The sequence below is a fragment of the Charadrius vociferus genome, unplaced genomic scaffold (assembly GCF_000708025.1).
Source record: "Charadrius vociferus isolate BGI_N301 unplaced genomic scaffold, ASM70802v2 scaffold213, whole genome shotgun sequence".
Taxonomy (NCBI): domain Eukaryota; kingdom Metazoa; phylum Chordata; class Aves; order Charadriiformes; family Charadriidae; genus Charadrius; species Charadrius vociferus.
The window spans coordinates 1,277,692-1,304,182 of record NW_009647828.1 but is presented as its reverse complement, the minus strand read 5'-3'; the positions used below and the strand labels follow the sequence as shown (position 1 = coordinate 1,304,182).

Here is a 26,491-nt window from a genome sequence, read left to right as displayed (position 1 = left end):
GAAAATATCAGCATTACTGTCCCTAGAGTTGGGTGACCAAAGTCTAAGAAGCCATTCAAGAAATTTCCTTCTTTTCTTTGCTTATGAATTGTCTGTATTGACCGTGACTTACCGTATTTGATCTGGACCCATTCTGCAAATTATGTGAATAATTATTATTATTATTAATTCTGTTGGCAAACAGTAGCACAAATCCATTTCTTGTAAGATAATAGCACTTAGGCGCATTTTTCCATCTCTCAGTTCTGAGAACTGGCATCGCTACCAGAATATTTGCAATTACGCCTTGCTTTAGCACTATAGGAGCGGGTAGAGCAGAGGTACAGCCGGTCTGGTTGCTACCTATAGAAACACTCTTCCTATGTGTGTTTTCATCATTGCTCTGATGGGTGTTTCAGCTTTGTAAACTCCATGGCAATCTGCTTTGCACTGCTTGGTCTGCCAAACCCGCACCATCCCACTGATGGTATAGAGGAAAAGACAGATGCTCTGCAATAGTTACTGTCAGTACACATTTGCACAGAGGAAATAAAAGGGACGCAGGTCCGAGGGAATGCATTTAAAATAATGATTAAGGTATAGAACTATTCTGCATAATTCCCTTGGATCTGGCATGGCTTAGCTGTTGTTTTGTGCTCTCTGCTGTTGTCCATCCCTGCTCCGGAGAGCACAGAAAGAAAAAATGGGAAAAAATCTGACTTCCTAATGATATTAATATTAACATTGCTAATATTAATATTACTGTTGATATTAATTAATGTTTTCCAAGACCCGTGACTTGGAAGATTATTCTGGGGGGATATTTGCAATGATATTGCAAAATTAAAAGTTTCCTAACAAAATGTTGATTGAGGGTTATTTTGAAGATAAGGAGCAGAAAAGTACTTTTATCTAAATTAGTGAAGATCTTTTGTCTCTTATTGCTGGCACTCGTACTATCATGTGAAACCACCTGCCATGGTGTATCTCAACCACCAAGTACACTTTGACAACTGATTATTTACAACTCTTGCAGGAAAAAAGTAGCCCTTTTATTTCCATCCCCCCCCCAAATCAGCACTGGCAGAAGAGATCTCTGCAAGCTTTGGAGCTGTTGGGCGATGGAGCTGCCCGTGTTGAAGTGTTGGTGTCAAGCAGGGCAGAGTGGAAGGATATTTGCAGGTGGCTCTGCTCACCCTGGTCTTCTGATTTGGGGTCAGAAGGGGAGTTTTCCTGAAGTCAGACTGATGGAAATTAGTGGTTTGCTTTTCCCAGCAGCACCCAACTCTCACAGTGTCTGCAAGTCCTTCCCCATCCCCTTTTAGCGACTGTGGCATTTTAGGGCATCCATAAGTTCTTTTTGTGCTTCAGCTGCTAACAAGACAGTTTAATCCCTTCACAGGTCTGGAAGGGAGAGGCTAACTCAGGCGTCCTTGGCAGGCTCGCTAAAAAATCTTGCCTGCTTTCCCCAGGGGGAAGAGACTAAAGCTGCACGTATATTTATGACTTTACCTGTTCAAGGGGTGATGCCATGCTCCAGGCTCAAGCTCCACATCTGAGACAGCCGTGGGGATGTATCAGCAAGACAGATCCCTTCCCGGTGGGGCAGTGTGGATGAGAAATGCCCTGCCTTCTGCTCCATGCCAAGAGTTGGTATGATGGATAAAGCAGTTATTTCAGTAAGCAGAAGACCCTGATCCTTTGCTGGAGAGACACTAATACCTCCTGGTGTGCCACTTCCTGAAGGGATTGCCTGATGGTTGCACCATAGAATCACAGGATGGGTTGGAAGGGACCTTCAAAGATCATCTAGTCCTACCGCCCTGCCATGAGCAGGGACATCTCCAACTAGATCGTGTTGCTCAGAGCCCCATCCAATCTGACCTTGAATGTTTCCAGGGATGGGGCATCACCACCTCTCTGGGCAACCTGTGCCAGTGTTTCACCACCCTCCTTGTCAAAAACTTCTTCCTTATGTCCAGTCTGAATCTACCCTCTTTCAATTTAAAACTGTTGTCCCTTGTCCTATTGCAACAGGCCCTGCTAAAAAAACCTGTCTCCATCTTTCTTATAAGCCCCCTTTAAGTATTGAAAGCCCCATAAGATCTCCCTGGAGCCTTATCTTCTCCACGTTGAACAACCCCAACTCTCTCAGCCTGTCCTCACAGGAGAGGTGCTCCAGCCCTCTGATCATTTTTGTTGCCCTCCTCTGGACATGCTCCAACAGGTCCGTGTCTTTCCTGTGCTGAGGGCTCCAGAGCTGGACACAGTACTGCAGGTGGGGTCTCACCAGAGTGGAGTAGAGGGGCAGTATCACCTCCCTCGACCTGCTGGCCACGCTTCTTTTGATGCAGTCCAGGATATGGTTGGCTTTCTGGGCTGTGAGCACACGTTGCTGACTCATGTCCAATTTTTCACCCACCGGGATCCCAAGTCCTTCTCCTCAGGGCTGCTCTCAATCCCTTCATCCCCTGTACTGATCCTGGGGATTGCCCCAACCCAGGTACGGGAGCTTACACTTGGCCTTGTTGAAGTTCATGAGGTTCACATGGGCACAGAAAGGGCCTTGCCTACCTTCCAAAAGGCATCTAGACATGATTTCAAGAAAGAAGGCAACAAACCCTCTCCAGTTTCCCTATGGACGGGTTGAAATAATGCATCTGTATCCCACTAGATGGACAGAAAGCAGCAGAGAGACCTGGAGCTCAGGAGGATCCTCTGGCTCGTTGCTTACCTCTCCCAAAGCTTCTCACTGCCATGGTAGCACCTTGTAGGAGATAGGTCCAGAGGACCCTCTGCCGAGTGGCATACAATGACAGTCTGGCCTTGTCCCAAGCAAAGCACGTGCATGTGTGCAACATGGTCCTGAGGGATTAATTTAAGGTGTTCTGTGAATACACTCACTGGTTTATCCTGAGCTGCGATGTCTGGTGTGGCTTCTTCTTCCACCTCCCAAATATGACCAGGAAGGATATATTTCAGGAAAACAAATAGAGGTTGCATCACAGATCTGCTCCTGCAGGTTCTTTGTGATGTTTGCAGGGAACATAGCTGGCCTGTGATTTAAACTCTGCTTGGGATCTAAGAGGTAGGATTTAAATTCTTGCTTCTGCTCTGCTCCCCCTCTGCAACCACTTTGCAGGATTTGCTTTTCCAGGAGCTCCGTATCTTATATGCTGGGTGTTTTATTTAAGAAATATTGACCCTACATCTTTGCTTGCATTTCTTTTACCCCCATTTTTTTTGTTTATGATCCCATAGTTTCTTGTCTGCTTGATTTGACTCAAGTTTTGTGGGCAGGCATTGACAGCGATGAGCAAGAAGGGCTGCTCAGCCCTGTCCCTCTCTGTCATGTGGCTGTGCCTGGGTCTGTGTGATGTATAGGGGACAGCCTACAGACCCCTATATAGCACATAGGACAAGATTTAAGGATCCCGATGCCTTCCAGGCTGTGGACCAAGGTGGGTGCTCCAGCACTGCAGGTCTGTGGAAGCAGAGGGTTGAGTCCTTATCCCTTCTCCATGTAGATTGCAAGCATGAAACCCCCAAGGCCAAGGCTCGAGCAGGATGGGAGCTGTGGAGGCGGGGATCCCATCGCTCACCAGGGCTGGCTGGGGAAAGAGGGACTGGCTGGGGACCCTCCAGCTTGTTTCCTGCCTGGGCTTTGCTGGGTGGGCCAGGCAGCACGCCAGCAGTTAGTGGCCGCAGTGGAAAAGCTCTAACTCATCCAGCCAGATGTGTCGGAAGAACGACTGCAAAAATAAACCCCAAAGAACGCCCCAGGCTCCCTGCATCCTGCTGCCAGTGGCACCCCTGCCGAAACCCCTGCCCGTAAATCAGTTTTCCTGCCAACCGGCGCTGCCGCAGTGGCCCCTGCCTGGCTCAACACCAGTTAGGCTGAGCTTAGATCTAGCCAAGGCAGGAGAAATGGTCCAACGATGCGTAGTGGGGGCATGGCACTGCAGGCTTTATCACCTTCCCCTCTGTTATGGATTGAGAAACCCACAACGATTTATTGCCGTTTAGACAGTTATTCTCTCACCCGATGACCCCTCCCCACCCAGAAAGGGGAATCAGAAAAAAACAAGGGAAAAAAAAAATTAATAGAATAAGACTAGATAATTAACGTTAATAATACTAAAGAACCAATATTGATCCCAATACCAATATAAAGTATACAAGAATTATACTCAGCCAGTTCTATCGGTAAGAAGCTGTGCGCTCCCAGCAGTGGAGAGCAAATGCCAGACACTGCGACGCTACAGCTTTGGGAGGAAGGGAAGGCCTCAGGGGTCCGGCACCAAGGCAAAAAGTTCTCAGGATCGCAGCCATCAAGGGAGAGAAAACTTCGCAGCAAACTTTCTTATTTATATTGAATGTGACGTTCATGGTACAAAATAACCCTGTTGGCCAGCTTGGGTCAAGTGCCCGGGTCTCGCTCCTCCTCATCGCTGCACCTGGCTGATTCAAAAACACTGAGACCTTGAAACCCACCAACCATAGCTGGCTATACAGTAAATATTTTCACAAATTCAAATACTGGAGTCTTCTAAAAGTGCAGTTTTCCCAAGCATTAGAAAAGAAATTAGTCCTGTGTTGCTCAAACCAGGACACCCTCCCGCAGCCAGGATGGTGATGAGGGTTACAGTCAGAAGGCTCAACGAGAAGCACGTTAGAGGAGAGGCAAGGGCTGGCTGTGGTTGGGCTAAGATGCTCTGTCATTGCTTTGCCTTCCTGGTCTTGCTTTTGGAAAGCCTCATGATAGGTAATGCTAAAGGCTCAAGCAACTACCAAGCAGGCAGGAGGCAGAAATGCCTCCCAATAAATTCCTTGGCTTTTTGGTGCTTGGCTGGGGGAGATGCCAATACATGAGGACAGTAGATGGAAAGAACAAAGACATGCAAAGCTGGAAGGATTTCATGGTTTTATTTGCCATACCACATCATTGACTTCAAATTATTACACAAAAATCATATCTTTTGGTCGGAATAGCATTTCTAGACCTCACAACCACAGAGGGACAAATGCAGAGATATAACCAGAGGGTCCCTTGGTAGCTCAGGAGTCAGAGACAGACAGAATAAATCCCACATAAGAAAATCTGCTGGCTGAAATTGCGGAGACACGTAGAGCAGGAATCCGCCCTGGCAGGGAAATGGATACACAGAAGGTGGAAAGGGGGTCATGCCCTGCGGTCTCGGGGGACCAAGGCCTGTAGACACGGTGTGGTGGCCCGTGCAGATTGAGCAAACTGAGGGAAAATAAAAATATCCCCAGCTGGCGTCGCTGGCATCCACATTTATCTGAAAAATTGCCCTTCAGGGCTCTTTTCCTATCTGGTTAGCGTTGCTTGGCTTCTAACGCCGTCTGGGTAATTTGCTTGTGCCGGCCACTGTTTCACTGACTTCCAGGCCAAGTTACAAATGGCTTATTTTTAAAAAAAAAAAAAAAAAAAGCTGTTGTGGGTCCCAGAGGATGGGAACGCTTCAGACATGGCTAATCTAAGTGTGTTTGTAAGGGAATTGTGTGGTGCCTGCCCTTGAGAAGCATCTGCGAGGGAGTGAACAATGAAACGAGACAAATTAGTTCATACTTGGTGGCCTTGTGGTGCAGAGCGTGCATGATGGGTTGTCTAACAGCACCTCCTCTCTAAACTCAGTATTTCCAGGGAGAAATGAGAGAAATAATGGAGGTTGGACTAGATGATCTTTGGAAGTCCTTCCAACCCAAACTATTCTATGAAAAAAATCCCAGCAGGAGCCACCTCTCTGTGATGAGCCCGGCAGACGATAAGTAGCTCAGTAGCCCTGAACCTATCCAGCAAACGTCAGCCTGAAGGTGTTCAGAGCTCAGGTGCACCGTGAAGCATTGTCCTCTCGTCCTATTTGACAAGGAAATGACAGTTTTCCTTGTCATGACAGTCATGACAGTTTTACAAATCTATTATCCATGTGATCTTACAAAAGCCACAGTTTTCACCTATTTTAATGTAAGGTTCCTTATCGTGTTATACCAAACTCGTAGACCTGTTAGAAACTTCTCATGTGGATCTTTATATCTCAGGCAGAAGACTTTGTGGATCCTCAGGTGACAGAGCAAACTTCTACCAGTGGCTGGTGAGCCACCATGGGCACGTTCAATTGTGGAGAAGAAACCCCTAAAATAGCCCGCTTACAACTTTCTCAATTGCCATTTTCATCTGCAAGGTCACAATTTCACAGTGAACAACTCTTAGAGAAGATTGTGGTGCCTTGAATCGTGGTTACAGGATTTAATCTATCCTCAGAGTGTCTGAGATAAATGGTGCTCGCTCAGGTCATGTATGTCTTCACTGTCAGACTGGAGAAATGTAACCTTACCATTATTATTATTATTATTATTATTACTACTATTACTACTACTCCTACTCCTACTATCATCATTATTACTATTACTATTTTATTATTTTGTAAGCAGAAATTTTAGAGCTCTGCCCTTTTAAATGACGGCACTGGATGTTTTTCGCTGTTAATAACCACATCGTTCTTTTCCTATTGCAGACGAGACTCCAATTATAGCTGTGATGGTGGCCCTGTCTTCCCTTCTAGTCATAGTATTTATTATTATTGTGCTGTATATGTTAAGGTAAGAGATACTTTAATGCTGACTTCCCTTGTTTGACAGAAATTAATTACTGAATGGACAGGAATAAGCCTTTTGTGCTGTTTCCTAAGCTAAAGGCTGATACAGGCAGTGTTTTAAAAGGAAACCTGTAAGGATAATGAAAATTATGTTTGTGGTTATTTAGTAAATGGTCCTTATTCCATTCTCTATAAAGCTGATCCTTGTGTGGGGTAATGCCTGTTCTGCTACTGAAAATGTCATATTTAGTGGGATAGAATAAACTGAAGTCATATCAGTGCAGTTAAAAAGCAGGTAAGGTTTACTTACAAGGCTGAGGGTGTTGGATTGAGTTCAGGGAAGCTGAACACAGCTCTTGACCCGGAAAGTCCTTTGCATGTATAACCAGGGGTGTTATTCCTGCATTCCCATCTTGATATCGAACGTGGTCCAGCATCCAGAGCCAAGCTCAGCCTTGGGTACCAAACCTGCATGTCATACCTGTGCATCGTCCACTGCAAGGTGGCATATGACTGGATCTTGTTAGGAGTGTTAAGCGATGCTGTAGCTGGAACTATAACATAACAAAGGCTTTTTTAGGTCCATTTTCAAAAAAAATCCAAGCATCTGGGCCGCTCAAATGTAGCATTCCCAGCTCCTGAGTGCATATCTGCTCACCTAGAAGAGAGTGTTTATTCACCTGCAGTAAACATTTTAATTTACTCAACAATTTGGTGATTAAATAAGAAAAAAAAAGAAAAAGCTCTCTCCTTAGCAGTGGAAAAATTCCCTTTGTCTCCTGGCTCCAGGCCTGCCCTCGCAGTGGTGAACCTGATGGAGAGTTTTGCCTCAGGAGTTCAGCGGCAGCAGAGTTTAAGTCCTCCCCACCTGGCTTCCAGCCCTTAAAAAAAGGGTTTCTGTTCACCGCCTCCTGCCCGGTGATTCAGCAAAACCCTCAACTTCAGGCAAACAGAGCACAAGCATCTGCTTCAAGTTAAAAGCACGTGGAGAAGGGCTTTGCTGCAGAAGAATGGATCAACCTCAGGTTTATGTGCTTTGCTGAATCAGCCTGTGGAGCAGGAACTCCTTGGGGTGTCCTTCGTAAAAGCAGCCTTAAAGCTTCTCCTCCTGGCTTTCAACTTGCTCTGGTCTCCTGCAGCCCTTCCAGACGTGGTCAGTTAAAAGTTACACCCATAGGCAGGAGTTTAGAGGTCCCGAAGACTCTTGGACCCACCAGCTAGTTCATCAAGCCATAAGAAAGAGAGGAAAGCCCTTTGTGGATGTATCCCTCGTCCAGAGGGTAACCTGGGCTTCTTGGTGGGTAGCTACTGACTTTCTCCACTCTCTTGTCTTCGGTAGGTTCAAGAAATACAAGCAAGCAGGGAGTCACTCCAACTCCTTTCGATTGTCCAATGGCCGGACAGATGATGCAGGTAAGGCCCACATCGGTGTCACATGCGGAGCAAAAATGCATCTTACAGAAGGAATAAGCTTGGTTCAGATCAAAACAGGTCAATGCAAATGTTCAGACTAACAACAGAATCTTTTAGGTTTTTATTTTTTCCCCTGCTTGGAATCAGCCAGCAATTCTCCTAAAAATTGTTAAAAATGTCATAAAACCCTTGAAGTGGCAAAAGCAGGTTTAGTTTATGCCCTCCAGGGCGGCTCGCTGGGCAGTGCAGAGCTACCCAGATTGGTTTGCTAACCATTCTGCCTTTCCCATTCCTTCCAACATGGCAATGAGACGTGTGTGACTTGTTGAGCATGTGGCCAGTGTCATACCCAGTGGCATCTTTTACTGGCCAGCTTGAATGGAAATGGGAACAAGCTCACCAAATACTGTGTTGCAGAGGTGGTTTGCTGGAAATGTATAAAAAGGAAAAGGAAGGTGGTGTTCTCTTTAAGTATGGTCTTGGAACAGCATACGAAGGCACTCCTGAGTGTATATTTATATTATTCCTGGTGGGAATAAAATAAATATTATACACCAGAATAAATATGGATACACCAGCATAATATAAATATTATACATCAGAAGGCAGACCTGTAAAAGTCCAGGAAAGCCCGTGGATGTGGCACTGTCACAGTCTGAGCCCAGTGCAATGACAGTACCTGAGGACTCAGTGGGCTGGAGGCCACAGCTTTGTTCTCCCACCTCATATTTTTGTAGGAAAGTACTTTTTCATCTACATTTTTATTTGTTGTTCTGAACTTTCTCTGTTTTCCATGATTTTGACAAACTTATATAGAATGAAAATTTATTTCCCAACATTCATTCCAGTGACAAAATGTTTGCCCTCAAGTGGTTAATATTAAAATGTACGATCACTTCCAACACCAAACTACTCACATTCCTCTTGAATTCTCACAATATCTCTTTGACTCAAATAAGAACCTTTTTTGAAAAAACACATCTTTGAGGAATAATTAAATATCCATCTACCCTTTCAAATTCCGATGATGGCTGATTAAAACTTTCATGCAAATCTTCATGCTAACTGTAGGCACTGAACTAATATGTCTGAGATAATGCAGGGAATACACTGGTTTTTCTTTATAAAAACCTTCTTGAACCTCTTAAAGATGCATAAATGCAATTTTAAAGTCTTGTGCAAGCCTGGTGTAATGTGTAAACTCTTCTGTCTCTGAGCTTGTCTCATTTTCTGGCTTTGAGCCAGAGCTGGCCGTTGAGGGTCTGAAGTTGGGCATCTCTGTCCATATGTAGGCACCAAAAGAAGAGCTGAAGAGGAACCACCACCTCTCAGACTTGGTTCAGATTCTTCTTCTGAGCTCCCTCCACATAAAACAAACACCTTCGGAGCAAGTGCTAACTTAAAATCAGCACTTTTTTTTTTTAATGTTGGCAGCTAAGACCTTCCCTGACCAAGTTTTACATTGCTGTAAGTGAAGGTGTGAACTTCATAAACTCTCAGTTGTGTTGGTATAACCCTCGCAGGGCCTTTCTCGGTTTCACTGAGGAACCACAAGCAACAGCTACCTTCGCTGTGTCCACCTGGGAGTTATGTCATGGTGATGGTGCCAAACTTCCCATGTGAGTGAGGGCGAAGTCCAAATTCAAAGTGAGGTGGTCTTCATCCCCCAATATTGATGACTTAGAATCATAGAATCATTTAGGTTGGAAAAGACCTTTAAGATCATTGAGTCCAACTGTTAACATAACACTGCCAAGTCCACCACTAAACCGTGTCCATAAGCAACACATCTACACGTCTTTTGAATACCTCCAGGAATGGTGACCCAACCACTTCCCTGGGCAGCCCATTCCAATGCTTTACAACCCTTTCGGTGAAGAAATTTTTCCTAATACCCAATCTAAACCTCCCCTGGCACAACTTGAGGCTGTTTCCTCTCATCCTGTCACTTGTTACTTGAGAAAAGAGATTGGGCTTTAGCCAACCTCACTACAACCTCCTTTCAGGTAGTTGTAGAGACCAATAAGGTCTCCGCTGAGCCTCCTTTTCTCCAGGCTAAACAACCCCAGTTCACTCAGCTGCTCCTCATAAGATTTGTTCTCTAGACCCTTCACCAGCTTCATTGCTCTTCTTTGGACACGCTGCAGCACCTCAGTGTCTTCCTTGTAGTGAGGGGCCCAAAACCGAACACAGTATTTGAGGTGCAGCCTCACCAGTGCCGAGTACAGGGGGATGATCATTTCCCTAGTCCTGCTGGCCACACTGTTCCTGATACAGGCCAGGATGCTATTGGCCTTCTTGGCCAGCGGGCACACTGCTGGCTCATATTCAGCCAGCTGTCAACCAACACCCCCAGGTCCTTTTCTGCCAGACAGCTTTCCAGCCACTCTTCCCCCAGCCTGTCGCATTGCATGGGGTTGTCGGACTTGGGATAGTGAGGATGCGAGGTGGCCCTAAAAGCAGACGGCCCAGGGTGTGTGAGGTCCCTGTGCCCACCTGGGCATGAATGAATGCTGGGCACGAGGAGCAACTGGGTGGGCACTTCTGATGCTTGGGTGTCGTTGCAGAGCCTCAGAGCATGCCGCTGCTCGCCCGGTCCCCCAGCACCAACCGTAAATACCCACCTCTGCCTGTTGATAAGCTGGAAGAGGAGATCAACCGCCGGATGGCAGATGACAACAAGCTCTTTCGGGAGGAGTTCAACGTGAGTCCATTTGCTTCTTGCCCTTAAATCCCACAGGCTGCTGTCAGCATTGAGCTTCCGACACACAGTGGGGGAAAAAACGGGTCTCACTTTGTAGAGCAGGGACAAAACGGCTGGTGCATCAGAGAGGAGCTGCAGTGTGCAGTGGTACTCAGCTTAGGGATGGCACATCAACCCAGGGGGTAATTGAGTCAATAAAATAACTGTGCTGGTGCTGGATGCCATGCTTCAGAAGAGCTTGTCTGGGAGCTTCATGGAGGGAACGGTGGTCTGCCCAGTCTTCAGGGGTTTCTCAAAGGGATGCAAGGTGGGAGGACTGATTCTGGTCCTAAATATGCTGTGATGGTGGCCAAGCCACTACCCTTCATATTCACTACAGAAAGCAGAGGTTTGTTAGCAAGCGGCACTACAGGGTTACATTTTTCTGGGTTCAGGAGGTGTCCTGGATGCCTTGGGGTTTTCCAGAGCTTCCCTGCCTGTTACTTTCCTCCCAGGCACTGTCTCCCTCTTGCCAGTCCTCATGGCTACAAGGGAAGCATTGCCAAAATGACTGGCGTGTCAAGGTGTGACATGTCATTGTCTTAAATCTGCAAGCAGCCAGAACAAGAGCTCTGACAGAGAAATAGAAATTACTCCATTTATTTCAATGAACTGTTAACCCTGAAACAGAATGATGGCAGTTTATAGGACAACAGCTGGCCTTCGGCAGTGAGTAATATTTTCAGTATTGTGCTTATCCCACGATGCCAGAGCATCTCTTCTGAGATGGCTACAACCTCTTCCTGACATTGCTGAGCTCTGCACGTTCTTGTGACAATAAACCTGTTTCACCTCGGCAATACAAAAATAGGCAGAGCAGTAATGAGGTAGGGGACAAAGTTAAATAACTGGCTGGAGTATTACAGCATGTAACGTAGGAGTTGCTGAACTGCCTGGACTCTCCATCAGCCTAATTAACAAAAGAAAACCCACTGTTGATCTGGTTGTCCACACTGCAAAGATGTCACCTGCGAATACATTAAGCCTTAGGTTCAAGGCGCAATATGGCAATATGAGGATGATGAGAAGAAAAATAGAAAGCCACTCAATTTTCTCCAGCTGTTGCACAACTTGATACCCTTCCTGGCTGTGCTTCAGTGAAACTAAATAGGTGCAATGGATGCCCAGGGAGGGGAATTTTTCAGGTTATAAATACTTGATTGCCCTGAAGGCTTCCGATCCCGAAGCGTGTCTCTCCTGCCAGCTGGAGAAAGAGGTGGCGAATACCTCCAATATGTTCTCATCCTCTTCACTATTCAAAGAGGATGTGGAATAACGGTGCTGGGGAAGCACCTCCCGTGCTCAAGCGTGAAACCCAGCTGCCTGTGACCCCAGCACCCCCCAACCCAAATGTCCCTGGCACTGCTGGATGAAGAATAACTCCCTGCATGGGTGCTCCTTCCCATCACTGGGTGTTCTTGGGCAATGGGGGCTTTAGTCGGGTCACCATTAGCATCACTGTTAGCGGAGGAAATCTCAGCAGGAGCGTCTGTGGGCAGAAACGAGCTCCTTGATTGCTGGGCTGGTGGGTTTGGTGTCAGAGGCTTTGCTGCCACCTCGTGTTCATGGGTCCCGAGATTCCAGATACCACGTTTCACAAGGGATTTGCTCTCTCTGGTCCAGCCCAGGCTATTTAAATGGTCCCCTTGAGCTTGGAGGGAACAAGGAGCTGGTGCTGGAGGGTAGATGAGGGGTGTGGGTGGTGGGGACATGTCCGAAGGGGCAGGTGGACAAGGGATTGCTGCTCACCTACCTCCTGGAGGCCAGCAAAGGGCGACAACCCCCTCATGGGATGCTCAGATGCAGCATGCACCGACGTGCCGGTTGTGTTGTGGTTACTGCTGTGCCATAAGTAAGAACATCATGGAACGCCCCCTTTTCTGCCATTGCAGGCTCTCCCAGCATGTCCCATACAGGCCACGTGTGAAGCTGCTTCCAAGGAGGAGAACAAGGAGAAGAACAGATACGTGAACATTCTGCCCTGTAGGTATCAGAGCACATTGGGTGTGGGGGGGGAGCATGGCCGGTGCTGCTGCCAAGGCTCTGGTTTGGGATGGGCAAGGACATGGTTGGGCTCATTTCACCTCCCAGATAGGTGGCTGCATCTGCTTTAGCTTTAAGTACTTACTAGGAGGAGCTCCCTGAAGCTGTCAGCAGCCAGGAGGTCATGGAAAATTAAATGGGAAATGCCAAAATGGCCAGCTCTTGCCTGGTGGCATGGGGCGGTGGGCTGCCTCAGGGACTTCCTCAAATGCACGCACTCTGCAGAAGAAAAACTTCCTTGGATGAGGTCTAGCACCTCTCCAGGCTTAGGCAAGAATCTGGGGGCATGAAGGTGTTTGTGTGTGCAGGGGAGCCAGTGAGCCTGGGCTCCACTCCAGCACCTAGCTTTCTCACTGCACCAGATATTGGCTATGTGGAGGGAGTTGTTTTTAATGCAAAGTTTTAATTTTCCTCCAGATGATCATTCCAGGGTTCACCTGACTCCTGTTGAGGGAGTTCCTGATTCTGACTACATCAATGCCTCCTTCATTAATGTGAGTTTTGTGATTTGAAGGGGAAATCCCCACCGGCTGCACCCCAGCTGTGGGTGCTTGGTGCCACCAGGAGCGTGGGACCTTTATGGGGTGTGACTTGGGCCTGGGAGAGGGTAGTTAAGAGACTGCCTCCTACGTTAACGTCTCCCCAGCTCCTCCGGAGCAATAAATTACACCAGGTTTTGATCTTGTAAGTTTTGTGTGGCCATGGTAGAGCTCACTGTGCGTCGCTCCACACCTAAAGCCCACATGAGTGTGACTCGAGTAGGAGGGTGAGAGCTGGAACTCAAATTCTAGCTGTAGCTTTGCCCTTGTTCAGCTGTTTTGCCATAGTCTCATCTTTTCCCACCTCTCTTTTCCCCACTTGTAAAATAATGAGAAGCACTTGCAGTCCTTGAGGTGCTGCAAAGCCAAGCTGGCTGGTTTGGAAGGGCTTTGGAAACAATTCCTGCAGGAATTGGAGATTTCTGATTAATGGCTGATGGATAGTGTGGCTGGTTAATCATCAGTACTTCCCAGCTTGGGCTGGACATGGGAAGGGCGTGAAAAAGAAGTCAAAGAACCCAGCTAAAATAGAAGCAACATTGCCCTGCTCTGCTCCCAGGAGGAGATGAGTCCTATATGATTATCACCATATAGCTCGAATAAATTGGAAGGTTAATACGAAGAAGTAGACTTTGAGAGAGATGGAGGCACATGAAGAAAAGTAAGACCCAAAAAAGTTTTTTACTTACTTGAGCAATAAATAAATATCTGTTAGGAAATACACAAAATCAATTCCCATGAGTTCAACAGCCCAGTCTCCTAAAGATTAATGCTGATTTTCATGTGATACTCTGGATGCAGGGTCTGATTGCAAGAGAAGGGTTGTTAGTTACCAGTTCATTAGTGCTCTGTGCCAACAAGTGGGGTCATTCCTGCATTACATGAGTGTGAGAATTGTTGCTCCGTGGCAGGGAGCTTTGCACAGGGATTTTCCAAGGGATTTCCCATTATTTGTGCCCCTCTGCCAGTGCTGTTTCTCCCCTTGGAGGCTGCAGCCCCTTTTCTGCATGGGGTGAGTGAGCAACAGAGCAGGTCATGTCGCTGTTTATTAATGATGTAGATGCATTTCATTACTCTTGTGTTAGACAAATACTCATCTTTCATTTGTCTTCCTTTTTCTCCTTTTCTCTGTAGGGGTACCAAGAGAAAAATAAATTCATTGCTGCACAAGGTAAGCTCTTGGTTATTCCTGTAACTCTGTGTCGTGGCAGTTGGGCTCAGGCCCTTCTGCTCTGCAAAGCTGTGCCAATCTAGCCACACCACAGTGCCTTGCAGATGTCCCCTGGTCAAAAGGAGGCTTGGCTGGTCCCCAGTTTGTTCCCAAAATGGTTTTCCCAGTCAAAGACCAGTGCTGGATGTGTTGGGGGACGAAGAGAAGCCCTACCTGTGCAATACCAATTTGCTGGACGGTGTCGAAGCCTTTCTTCCCTGCGCCTTGTCCTTTCACCTCGGCCCACAGCTGTAGGTGGTCATGATTTCTGGAAATATTGCCAGTGAGCTGCTTATTTAAATTCCCCAAATCTGTTATTATGGAGAGCACCACGCTGATCTGGTTTCATTTCTGCTCCTTTTTAAACCTCAGCAGACAAGAATGTGGGCTTGTGCCCTTGGAGAGAAATTTCTCTGTGGTCTTCAGACAAGAGGCAGGACTATCGGCTTTTGAGAGCAACAAGCATCACGAGTCTTCCCAAGCTTAGCTGCCCCCAGACAGAATATCACCAGCTTCCGTGCACCATATATAGCCCTCCAGCTCTCTTGCTTTCCTTGTACCAGTCCAAACACATCCCTGGAACCAAGATGTCCTCTCGCAGGGAGGTTCATGTCAGCAAAAGGAGGTTGTCTGACCATGGGAGGTGGTTTGCATTTACTCTCTTGACTTGCAAGTGGGTTAGAACATCACCTGCCAACTCTCTTGACTTGCAAGTCAAGAGAGTTTGCCTGTTTGCCTGGCTCTTGATGGAGAAGGAAGGCTGGATCAGGTCTATCAGCGATACCAGGCTGTGGTAAAGCTTTGTCTCTGCTATTCTCTTGGCTCGCCCTTAGCCTCAGGCTTGGCAGGGGAGGTCTAGGTTGAGTCAGCTCCTTGTCTGGCAAGCAGCAGGTAACTATTCTTGTCCTATATTGAAATGGGATCCCATGATTAAAACACATGGTCTGGGGAGAGGACTTCTGCAAGCTACTTGGAATGGCCACAATATCCCTGTGTGAACTTGGGCAAGTCATTTCCATGCTCCATTTATCCTATTTCCCCTTCTTGGGCTAAAAATGGAATTCCTCATCATAAAGCATATCCAAAAAGCCCCAGCTCTTGTGTGACAGGATTGTTCCTTGGGTTAGCTGACATTCCCAGACACCAAAACACCTCCTGTGCTGACATCTATTGGCAAAAAATGTGTTGCATCATTCACAGTGTGTGACTTCACACGCTGGGTTTCAGTCTCGGTTGATCCCAAAGACCATATTTGTTTTTACCTTCCCCTTAGGACCAAAGGAAGAAACCGTGAACGATTTTTGGAGGATGATTTGGGAGCAAAACACAGCGACAATTGTCATGGTGACCAACCTGAAAGAGAGGAAAGAGGTAGGTGCCAGAAGGCTTCATGGGCTGGTATCTAACCCAACTTCGTCCAAATCCAGCACATTACCTGCCCATGGGCATGTCTTGGAGCTGGTCGCAGGCTTGTGAGGGACCAGAGCTCACCTGTGCTCGTTTTCTCTCTCCGCAGTGTAAGTGTGCTCAGTACTGGCCGGATCAGGGCTGCTGGACGTACGGGAACATCCGAGTGTCCGTGGAGGATGTGACTGTCCTGGTGGATTACACTGTGCGAAAGTTCTGCATCCAGCAGGTGCTGGGACTTGCGTCTCCCATCCCTCCCCTCTCCACACTGGGCATCCAACGGGCACTGGTGTGCTCCTCGACTCTCCTGAGGTGCCATGAGAGCAGTGTGGATGAAGTGACCCCCAGCATCCGTTTTTAACCAGAGCTATTAAGAATTTACTCACCTTAAACACCTGGGAGCCCGTTCCCAGTGGGTACCAGCATGGCTGTACTGAGAGCAGGGAAGCTGATGGATGCCAGGGCTGAAATTCAGTCCACTTGCTGTTACCAGTATCAGTTCCTGCTCTCACCCACAGATACTTAATGCCTGCAAATAATCAGATTTATCCCCTGAGCTGAGACAAAATCCAGTGCCGTATGCGTTGGTTTTGATTGCTTTCCCATCTGTTGTTACATTTTCTTGTCCTCTAGAGGAGGCTCTGGATGTTTTAGCCGCTCTGTTTGTTTTCCTGCTGCTCTCAGAGGCAGGCAAGGAAGAACTGGCAATTGAAAACCTGTCTGGACCCTAAGTGGTGTTCTCCTGAGCCTCACCCTTTAGTCCAACAGGCTGAACGTGGGTGGTTTCCTCCCCTGACTTTAATTGAGGATGCTGTGGGCAGAGCTGTGGGAAAGGACAGAGTGGTGACTTCTATTTGAGCCTGCTGGGGACAACATATGGCAGCTTCTGCCAGGTCAGAGCCACAGCTGAGGCCAGGCTGGCATCTCTCACCCCTAGGATGTGGGATATGATGTTGGACAATTAAAATGTCGTGCTTTTAGAGACTAATTTGGCCCTGTAGCCTGGGTCTGTGCTCTTTCAGCTTATAGAGGCTACTGCTTCTTAAGCCATCTAGCTCAGTCTTGGGTCTGTAGCTCCTTCTCTGCCCTTGCTTTTGGGGAAAGAAGGGAAAACTGAGTATTTACCATTAACCTGAATACAAGTTTCTCCTTCAGGTCGGTGATGTCACGAACAAGAAGCCTCAGCGCCTGGTGACTCAATTCCACTTCACCAGCTGGCCTGACTTTGGGGTCCCCTTCACCCCCATCGGGATGCTGAAGTTCCTGAAGAAGGTGAAGACGTGTAATCCCCAATATGCAGGAGCAATAGTAGTGCACTGCAGGTAAGTCCTGGTCATGGATGACCTCTGCCTCTCCTGAGTGACTTGGAAAGTGTCTCATATTTAATACTAAGGGGTTTTTTTTCAGTCAGACCTTTTTTATTATTTTTATTTAAGTTTTCTGTGTTAAATGGGAATGTTCCACATGGAAACATTCAAAAAAAGGTATATGAATTGAAGGAATTTCTTGGAACCAACGATGGGATGGTGTTGAGTAGTCTTCATTTGGGTTAGCTGGATGCTGAGTGAGCCAAGCTAAACAGCACTACTGGACATTGGTGGCATCTCCCTTGGCTCTCCACTGCCCTGGGCACAAGAGGGCAGCATCCCTTATTGCGAGAAGGCAGTACTCAGCATGCCTGGGAGCGAGGACCATGGTGTTTGACCTCATGTGGAGTGGTTTCAGTCAGAACAGCAAGCCTGGAGAAACCACAGAGACTTTCAGTAAGGGAAAGCCCCACAGTTAAAGGCAGAGATGGTCACATGTGCAACCTCCCAAGTTCATTTTTCTAGCTTTCTTCTCAGGGGACAGCTGACAAAATAGATTTGTCTTTCCATAGCATCTGCTTGGCCTCATCTTTCTTATTCTCCTCAATGGCTGAGTTACCAGCACAGAAACAAGGCTTCCCTGTGGGCACACCTTCGCCTGATGGAGGTTGACTGGAAGGAGCAGCAGGCAGCTGATAGGAACAGGCAGCCCGCAGGACTCTGGAAGCCATAGCTGGCTCAGATTTTACTTTGGCTCACCTTGCCCCATGCCTTCATACATTCCGGTCACAGCAGTTGCTGGAGATGCTGTGTGCATCTCTCTCCAAAACCCAGGTGACACTGAACACCAGGCTGGGGATCTCTGTCATCTCCAAAACAGATTTTGCTATTTACTCACTGCTGGGAAACGTCTGGCTCACTCCCGAGCGCTCTACGAGGGGCCCCATTGCCAACACTGCTGCACTGACCACTTGTCCTTTCTGTTTTTTCAGCGCCGGGGTGGGACGCACAGGCACTTTTATCGTCATCGATGCCATGCTGGACATGATGCACGCAGAGAGGAAGGTGGACGTTTATGGCTTCGTGAGCCGGATCCGGGCTCAGCGCTGCCAGATGGTACAGACAGATGTAAGTGGGCTGCTGCGGTCTCGTCTGGGCTTTGCTCGCTGGAGTTAGGTTTCGGTACCCAGCCTGCAGCAAAGTCTACATGCGGGTTGATCATCGTCCCTCATTTTGGAAGGATGCTGCATCAAGTGAGCCTGTCGCTGGGTCCTGCTCTTTTTAATCCCCTTCATAGAATCATAGAATCATTTAGCTTGGAAAAGACCTTTAAGATCATCAAGTCCAACCATTAACCTATCACTGCCAAGTCCGCCACTAAACCACATCCTCAGTGCCACATTCACATGTCTTTTAAATACCTCCAGGGATGGTGACTCAATTGCTTGCCTGGGCAGCCTATTCCAGTGCTTGATAACCCTTTGAGTGAAGAGTTTTTTCCTAGTATCCAATCTAAACCTCCCTGAGCACAACTTGAGGCCGTTTCCTCTCATCCTGTCACTTGTTAGTTGGGAGAAGAGACTGATCCCCACCTCAGTACCACCTCCTTTCAGGTAGTTGTAGAGAGCAATAAGGTCTCCCCTCAACCTCCTTTTCTTCAGACTTGGAGAAAGTCTTGTGTCATGTCAGCTTTGTGTCATGTAGTAAATGAGGTCCCTGTCCCTGATCAGCAACCAAAGGTTGTTACCCACTTTTCGGGGGTCTCGAAGGGGTGCCATGTGCTCAGCGAGCATGAGTGGGCGGTGGGGTGGTGGGTTTGCTGCCAGCATATGCGCAGGCACTGGGGATGCACTCACTGAGCACGGAGTGGAGGCTGATGGCTTCTCCCTGCAACCCTTGCAGATGCAGTATGTGTTTATATACCAAGCACTTCTGGAGCACTATCTCTACGGTGACACGGAGCTGGAGGTGACCTCATTAGAGATCCACCTTCAGAAGATCTACAACAAAGTGCCAGGGACCAGCAGCAACGGGCTGGAAGAGGAGTTCAAGGTGAGCATGATTCTTGTCCTGTTGGATCTGCTTGGATGTTGCTGAGCTGTGGGGACCACCATGAACTTGCCTGGTGTGGACCGGCTCTGAAAGCTGCCTCTGCTTTCATTCCTTTTCTACAGAAACTCACTTCAATCAAAATTCAGAATGACAAGATGAGAACAGGCAACTTGCCAGCAAACATGAAGAAGAACAGGGTGCTTCAGATAATTCCATGTAAGACTTGTTTGTCTGCCTGGGGAAAGCACACCCGGTGGGTGAGGGGACCATTTGGGTGGTTGTAGAGACAGGAGTCCGGCTGGAGAAATGGGCCAACAGGAACCTCATGATGCTCAATGAGGAGAAGTGCAAAGTCCTGCCCTTGGGCAGAAACAACCCCAGGCACCAGTATGTGCTGGGAGCCACCCAGCTGGAAAGCAACTTGGCAGAGAAGGACCTGGGGGTCCTGGTGGACACCAACTTGCCCATGAGCCAGCATTGGGCCCTTGCAGCAAAGGCAGCTGGTGGTGTCCTGGGCTGCATTAGACAAAGCATTGCCCGCAGGTCAAGGGAATTGATCCTTCTACTCTATGCAGCACTGGTGAGGCTACACCTGGAGCACTGTGTCCAGCGCTGGGCTCCCCAGTACAAGAGAGTCCTGGACAGACTGGAGAGAGTCCAGTGAAGGGCCACGAAGATGATGAAGGGACTGGAGCATCTCTGCTCTGAGGAAAGGCTGAGAGAGTTGGGACCGTTCAGCCTGGAGAAGAGAAGGCTCTGGGGGGTTCTCATCAATGTCTATAAATACCTGGAGGGAGGGTGCAAAGAGGACGGAGTCAGGCTCTTTCCAGGCAGGACCAGAGGCAATAGGCACAAACTGAGACACAGGAGGGTCCCCCTGAACATCAGGAAACACTTTTTAAGTGTGAGGGTGACTGAGCACTGGCACAGGTTACGCGGGGAGGTTGTGGAGTCTCCATCCTTGGAGATATTAAAAAGCCAGCTGGACACGGTCCGGGGCAACCAGCTTTGGGTCGTCCCGGTTGAGCAGGGGACTTAGACCAGATGACCTCCAGAGGTCCCTTCCAACCTCAACCACTCTGTGATTCTGTGGGCGCTCAGGAGCTGATGAGACAGAGCCATTTGTGCCCACAGTAGTGGACTCAGACTGGCTGAGGTTGGAAGGGACCTCTGGAGGTCATCTGGTCCAACCCACTCCTCAAGCAGGGACAACATGAAGTGACGGGGCAGAGTCAAGGGCAGGTGGTTTTTCATGGCCAAATATAACATTACCCCCAAGGCTTTCTTACTTTCGTTCTGGTCTGTCCTTGCCATGACTTTCTTCTCAGCAAATTTATGCTGCCGAGGCTTTCTGCCTTGAGGGAGAAGGGAGTCCCTTTGTTGAGCAGGTCCTGCTCCTGGAGTTGTCAGCATCCCCCTCTCCTTCCCCAAACTAGGGCATGGAAGAAGGCAGAACTCAGTCTCCTGTCCCAGTCGGGTGCTGTAAACACAGGGCTCCCCTTTCCATATCTCTGTCCTCTCACCTAGGGCTTGGTGACTTCCCAGCTGAAGGCCATGCATATTTGTCAAGGAATCATCCTTTGAAGGTGTTCCCCAAAACTCAGATCATTTCGCTTCTGTTTCAGATGAGTTCAACCGAGTAATCATTCCAGTGAAGAGAGGTGAAGAGAACACGGACTATGTGAACGCTTCCTTCATTGATGTGAGTCTTCTTTAATCTTCTTTCCACCTTCTCCCAGTGGAAACTCTTTACCTCATGCTGCTTTCTGTGGAAAGGATGTGTCCCAGAACATTCCTTCTCTGGGTTTGTAAGGCTCTTTCCACTTGACTTTGCTCCGTGTCACCAGATGATGCTAGTTTCTTTCTCCAAAACCCCCTCTGTATATACAGTTTCCTTGTGACCCACAGATGATGGGAGAAGAGAGCTGGAGCTTGAGCAGAGCCCCCCAAATCCTGGTCTCACTTCTGCAACTTTGAGCTCTGATGAGGGCTGTGGAGAAACGGATGTATATAGCTGTGGAAATGATTGCTACACAGCACTGTTCATTTGGTCAGAAAACATCCACTAGATTAGGTAATGGAGCAATACATGGATCCCAAAACCCTTGAGAAAAACCAGGTCAATCCCATTATACCTGTCTGGGTGATGGGAGGAGGTGAGGCAGAGAGGTTAAGTGCTTTCCTCCCTTTGAGGAGGAGGTAAGTGATTGCACATCCTTTTCTCGTGAGTAATACTGTTGACTTCAGGGGGACATCTCGTATGAGTATTTATCTTCATGCAGTGATGCCAGCGCTGACTGAGTAACAGAGACCCGCTCTTTTCTAGCCCAATTTCTATTTTCATCTCCTAATGGCAGAGATTTCTTCCCCCCCCGCCCCCCCATCCCCCCGCCATGGATTGAACCAGTAAAACCAGCATATTCCCAGTTATAACATCCCAAATAATTGCTCCCGGAAATGTCCTTTGCTGGGTCCCTACGGGTTGCTCTGCCTGCGTGAGCATCCAACACAACGCAGCTGGAAGCAGCCGCCTTGTTCTGCATCAAGATCAGAAAGCTTAAATGTCACGTAAGCAATTTTTGTTGAGGATTCAATTTCCTGCCTCTGCTGAACTTTGCTTAAATGACAAGCTCCAAATGACGAAGCATCTTTAGTCACAGTCTGCTGCGAGGGCACAGGGGAACATCGGAGGGGTTTTGGAAACAGAAGCGCTTTGTGGTTGCGGAAGAGCCAGAGTGAGCCAGACTTACTACTGGTTTTCATAGATCATAGAATGGTTTGGGTTGGAAGGGACCTTAAAGATCATCTGGTTCCATCTAGTTTTGCTTACTTCTTCCAAAAATCCACAGTAAAAATCATACCCAAAGCACTTGGAGCTTGGGCAAGGCTTTGCTACAACACTCACAGTTTGCAACATCTCTTAGGAGTGCTGGACACCCAAATCTTTCTTCACCAAATGGATAAGGCCAATGCATGTGTAGGGGTTACGATCACCCTCCAGCTGCATTTCTTTAAATACAAAGGTCTTACCACAGTAAAGTGCTGGCTGATGGCACTTCAGCTGCCAAGCGGTGGTGTGATAATACCCATGCACGAGGACATAGTGAGAGCAGGTTTCTCTGTCCAGGCTGTGGTTATTCACACGGACAGTCATGATGGTCCCAAAATTTAACTGAGCTTGGTAACCTGACTGTGTCCAAGAGTGTTTCCTCCCGCTGCTAACCCTCGGCGCCTCGGCATCCAAGCACTGCAGATTCACTGCTAACCCTGTTTTCAAATTGCAGGGTTATCGCCAGAAGGACTCCTATATCGCCAGCCAAGGACCGCTGCAGCACACGATAGAGGACTTCTGGAGGATGATCTGGGAGTGGAAATCCTGTTCCATAGTGATGCTAACAGAGCTGGAGGAGAGAGGCCAGGTAAGTGCCCGGAGATAGCTGCATTTGAGCACCAGCAAAATAAATCAGTGCGATGCCTTAAAATCTCCCAATGGGCCCGGCACTGCCAGCGCCACATGCATTGGGTGCTATTTCACCCCTTCTCTGGCAAGAAATATATTTCAGCCTCTACTTCTAATGCAAAGAATCCAGTTGTGTGTAGACTGAGGGTGGGGAGATGTTCAATAAACCAGCTCTGGACCTTCAGTTCTCAAAGCACCTTTGGGTGTAGCAGGCAGCTCCTCTCCAAAGTAAGCTCATGGGATCCCACCTGGCTTTGGGCAGCTGCCAGCCCCAGGAGAAGATTTCTTCCATTCAAGCCTGTGAGGAAAAACACATTTTTTTTACCCTGTGCCCTTCTGTAATGCTTTCTCAGGAGAAGTGTGCCCAGTACTGGCCATCTGATGGCTCTGTATCCTATGGAGACATCACTGTGGAGCTGAAAAAAGAGGAGGAGTGCGAGAGCTATACGGTGCGGGACCTTCTGGTAACAAACACCAGGGTAAGAGTCTGGCCTTCTCCCTGCGGGGAGCTCTGGGCACTGTTGGGTTGGCTGTCATTAACCCTTGCTTATGTTCATGGCGCTTTGTGATTCCTCTTGCAAGTGTTGGATTTTCCCTCTTGCATCTTCAGCTCCATCATCGCTCTGTCATCCCAAAGTAGTGTCCATCCCCTGCTATCCCACCCTCTTCCCTGCGCTTACCTCCCACCCGTGGGGGTTCCTGTCCTGCTGATTGCTTCTCATCCAGCCCCTCTGCCCTGCTGCCACCCAGCAGCCCTCATCCTCCTGCCTTGTCCCTGTGCCCACCACTCAGCCTCCCTCCTGCTCCCTGTTCCCCACATCCTGTTGTGCTCCATACCACAGGAATACTTTCCCTCCACAAGCGGACAGCTTTCCTAAGCAGATGGTTTCCCCAAAGCCTTGAGCTGGTGGGTTTCTTGGTACAGGTCTCCCACCAACTTATTGACCTCGAGCTGTGCTCTTCCACCAGGAAAACAAGAGCCGACAGATTCGGCAGTTTCATTTCCACGGCTGGCCAGAAGTTGGGATCCCCGGGGATGGGAAGGGAATGATCAATATCATCGCGGCAGTGCAGAAGCAGCAGCAGCAGTCTGGCAACCACCCGATCACTGTGCACTGCAGGTAAAGCCTGGGTGGAGCAGGGGCTTGCCACTCTTCCAAGGGAACCTGCTCTGGAGGTGGTCAAAGGTCCGTCTTCGACCAAAGAAGACTTGGGCTGAGCAGGAGCAGGCTGGGCAGATGTGGTACAGAGTTTTCCTGCTCAGCTAAGCCACGAGGCTTCAGCCTTGTAGATCACATCCTAGCTAAACTAGGAGAGGTTGGGGCAGGACCATCAGCTCCTCCAGTTCTTGGGTGGTTCCCCTGTGGATTGTCCCCTGAGCAAAGCCAACATGGTCAGGACAGGCGGTTTCCTTTACCTTCTGGTTTCTCTTTGCCAGTGCCGGAGCAGGAAGAACAGGCACCTTCTGTGCACTGAGCACTGTCCTGGAAAGGGTGAAGGCAGAAGGGATTCTTGACGTCTTTCAGACAGTGAAGAGTTTAAGACTACAGAGGCCGCATATGGTGCAGACACTGGTAAGTGCAGCTGAGCACACCCCGTGCTCTTCCTGCCACCCCAGACTTGAGCAGGAGTGGGCTGGGGACAAAATGCTGAGCAAAAACTTCCTTGGTTGAAGGTTTTCTCTCTCCATAAAAGAGTAAGGGATGGAGACGGGTCAGGAGCTATCGCCTCTCCATCCTGTTAGGACATCTGGAAGAGTGGAGTTTGGCTGGCTGAAGGTTGGCTGAAGGCACCTCTTGAGCACTGACACAAGCAGTAAGGAGCCTCCTTGGAGACATCCTCAGCTACAGCCCACATATTTATGGGCTCCAAGAGCCCGGAAACCTGTCCTGGAGCAGCTGTGACATGGGCTTGGGCAGGCAATGTGGCAGAGAGGCGAAGAGCAGGCAAGACTAGATGAGGTCTTGCAAGAGGGGTCTGCAAGGATGCTCAGGGATTTTAAAAAAGGTATTTTTGGGGTCAAAATAGGACCTCAGAGAGGAAGGGGAAAACAGAGTTTCTTTTGCTGGTGGCACCCCAGCAAGGAGCATGGGTAGCCCGGTTTTTGAGGGCACAATAGAGGTGGGACCTGATGACAGGTGGGAATCAGGTTCCTGCCCTCGGTCTGGGCCGACGACACCTGACCATGCTTGGTCCCAGCTTGCCGCAGTTCATGAAACATCAAATTGTGTCTCAAGTGTGTCTTGCTCTAATGCTGTGCTCTCCCCGAATCCTGCAGGAACAGTACGAATTCTGCTACAAGGTGGTGCAGGAATATATCGACGCCTTCTCAGACTACGCCAACTTCAAGTGAAGAAAAAAAGAATTCCACGCCCAGAAACAAATGACAGAAGAGTTGCCTTCTTTAATATTTTGTAATATTCTGTTTGTTAATATACCCCCCCAAAAAATATGTGTATATATCTTAACTGTTTTAGAGGTTGGTACCATAAGCTTCATATTAGCTGGAGATTTTATATGTAGCAAAGTGTTAGTGCAGATACTGTTGGCTCCTTTTTTTCCAATGTTTTATTGGGGAATTAAATAGCGTGATGTTTGGATTAATATTGTCATACCATCTCTCTTCTGGAGAGTTGATACAGGCTGTTATTTTGTTTGTAAATCTCTTTTTTTTTCTCTCGAGGGAGTAAAGCCTTTTTAAAAAAAAAAAAAAAGAAGAAAAAGATATCCTGGATCTCATCTGAAAAAAAAAAAAACCCAAACAAAAAAACCACAAAACCACAACACCACAAGCACAAGCTTTTCCAAACCTGCAGGGAAATGGTTTCACATTTTTCTGTGGGTCAGCTCTTAAAAAAAAAAGAAGAAAAAAAAAAAGCTTAGTCTGTGTGTGTGTATATATATAAATATCTTAATTTTTATATAAAAAACATAAAAGTTTCCTCTTTCAGGGTCAGGCCACCACGTGCTGCTGGTTTGGAAACCATAATGACTGTAGCAGCGACCATTGGGATTTCAACTCCAGGAAAAAAAAATCACACAAAAAAACACAGAAAAACAAAAGGATTTTTGCTCCCTGAAGGAAACATCCGTGCGTTTGGTGCCAGATTTTAGACCTGCCAAAGGGGTTATCACAATGGATGCTCATGATGGCCCTGCCATCCCCACTGGTCTCTTCCGGGAGGGAGTGGTACCCACAGGCTCCCAGCAGTGAGGGATGCTGCTGTGTGGGGTTTGGGGGCTCTGGCGGGAGAAGAAAGCGGCTCCACGCTGTCCGAGCTCTGTGTTCCACCCGTTGTGTCTCTTCCCAAGTGCCAACTGCACCCTTCCCTCCTCTTGGTTTATAACAACAGCCAAAGAGAAATTTTGTAGCCATCTCAAATTGACAATGTGCTGCAGGTTTTTGCCTCCATCCTTGGACCATCCTTAGATGCTGGAGGAGATTTCAGATTATTTCTCCTAGCATCTCAAGAGATCACAGAATCACAGAATGGTTTAGGTTGGAAGGGACCCTAAAGATCATCTAGTTCCAACCCCCCTGCCATGGTCAGGGGACCAGGTTGCTCAAAGCCCCATCCAGCCTGGCCATGAACATTTCCAGGGATGGGGCATCCACAACTTCTCTGGGGAACCTGTTCCAGTGTCTCGCCATCCTCACAGTAAAGAATTTCGTCCTAACACCTAATCTAAATCTACCCTCTTCCAGTTTAAAACCATT

The 26,491-nt window shown here is 48.1% G+C and overlaps 1 protein-coding gene across 1 annotated transcript in view; it reads left to right on the top strand.

The window, feature by feature from the left end:
- PTPRA (protein tyrosine phosphatase, receptor type, A) overlaps nt 1–25,127 on the top strand; it is a 69,762-nt gene extending 44,635 nt beyond the window's left edge. Inside the window, exons 5-22 of the mRNA XM_009882497.1 lie at nt 6,519–6,603; nt 7,939–8,012; nt 10,580–10,716; nt 12,648–12,738; nt 13,216–13,292; nt 14,472–14,508; nt 15,821–15,918; nt 16,064–16,183; nt 17,110–17,276; nt 18,254–18,389; nt 19,164–19,313; nt 19,436–19,529; nt 20,939–21,015; nt 22,598–22,732; nt 23,127–23,252; nt 23,743–23,894; nt 24,212–24,347; nt 25,052–25,127. Of these exons, the coding sequence (XP_009880799.1) occupies nt 6,519–6,603; nt 7,939–8,012; nt 10,580–10,716; nt 12,648–12,738; nt 13,216–13,292; nt 14,472–14,508; nt 15,821–15,918; nt 16,064–16,183; nt 17,110–17,276; nt 18,254–18,389; nt 19,164–19,313; nt 19,436–19,529; nt 20,939–21,015; nt 22,598–22,732; nt 23,127–23,252; nt 23,743–23,894; nt 24,212–24,347; nt 25,052–25,126 (1,967 nt within the window). The 3' untranslated portion in view covers nt 25,127. The remainder of the gene's footprint in view (nt 1–6,518; nt 6,604–7,938; nt 8,013–10,579; nt 10,717–12,647; nt 12,739–13,215; nt 13,293–14,471; nt 14,509–15,820; nt 15,919–16,063; nt 16,184–17,109; nt 17,277–18,253; nt 18,390–19,163; nt 19,314–19,435; nt 19,530–20,938; nt 21,016–22,597; nt 22,733–23,126; nt 23,253–23,742; nt 23,895–24,211; nt 24,348–25,051) is intronic.
- Nucleotides 25,128–26,491: the final 1,364 nt, after the last annotated feature.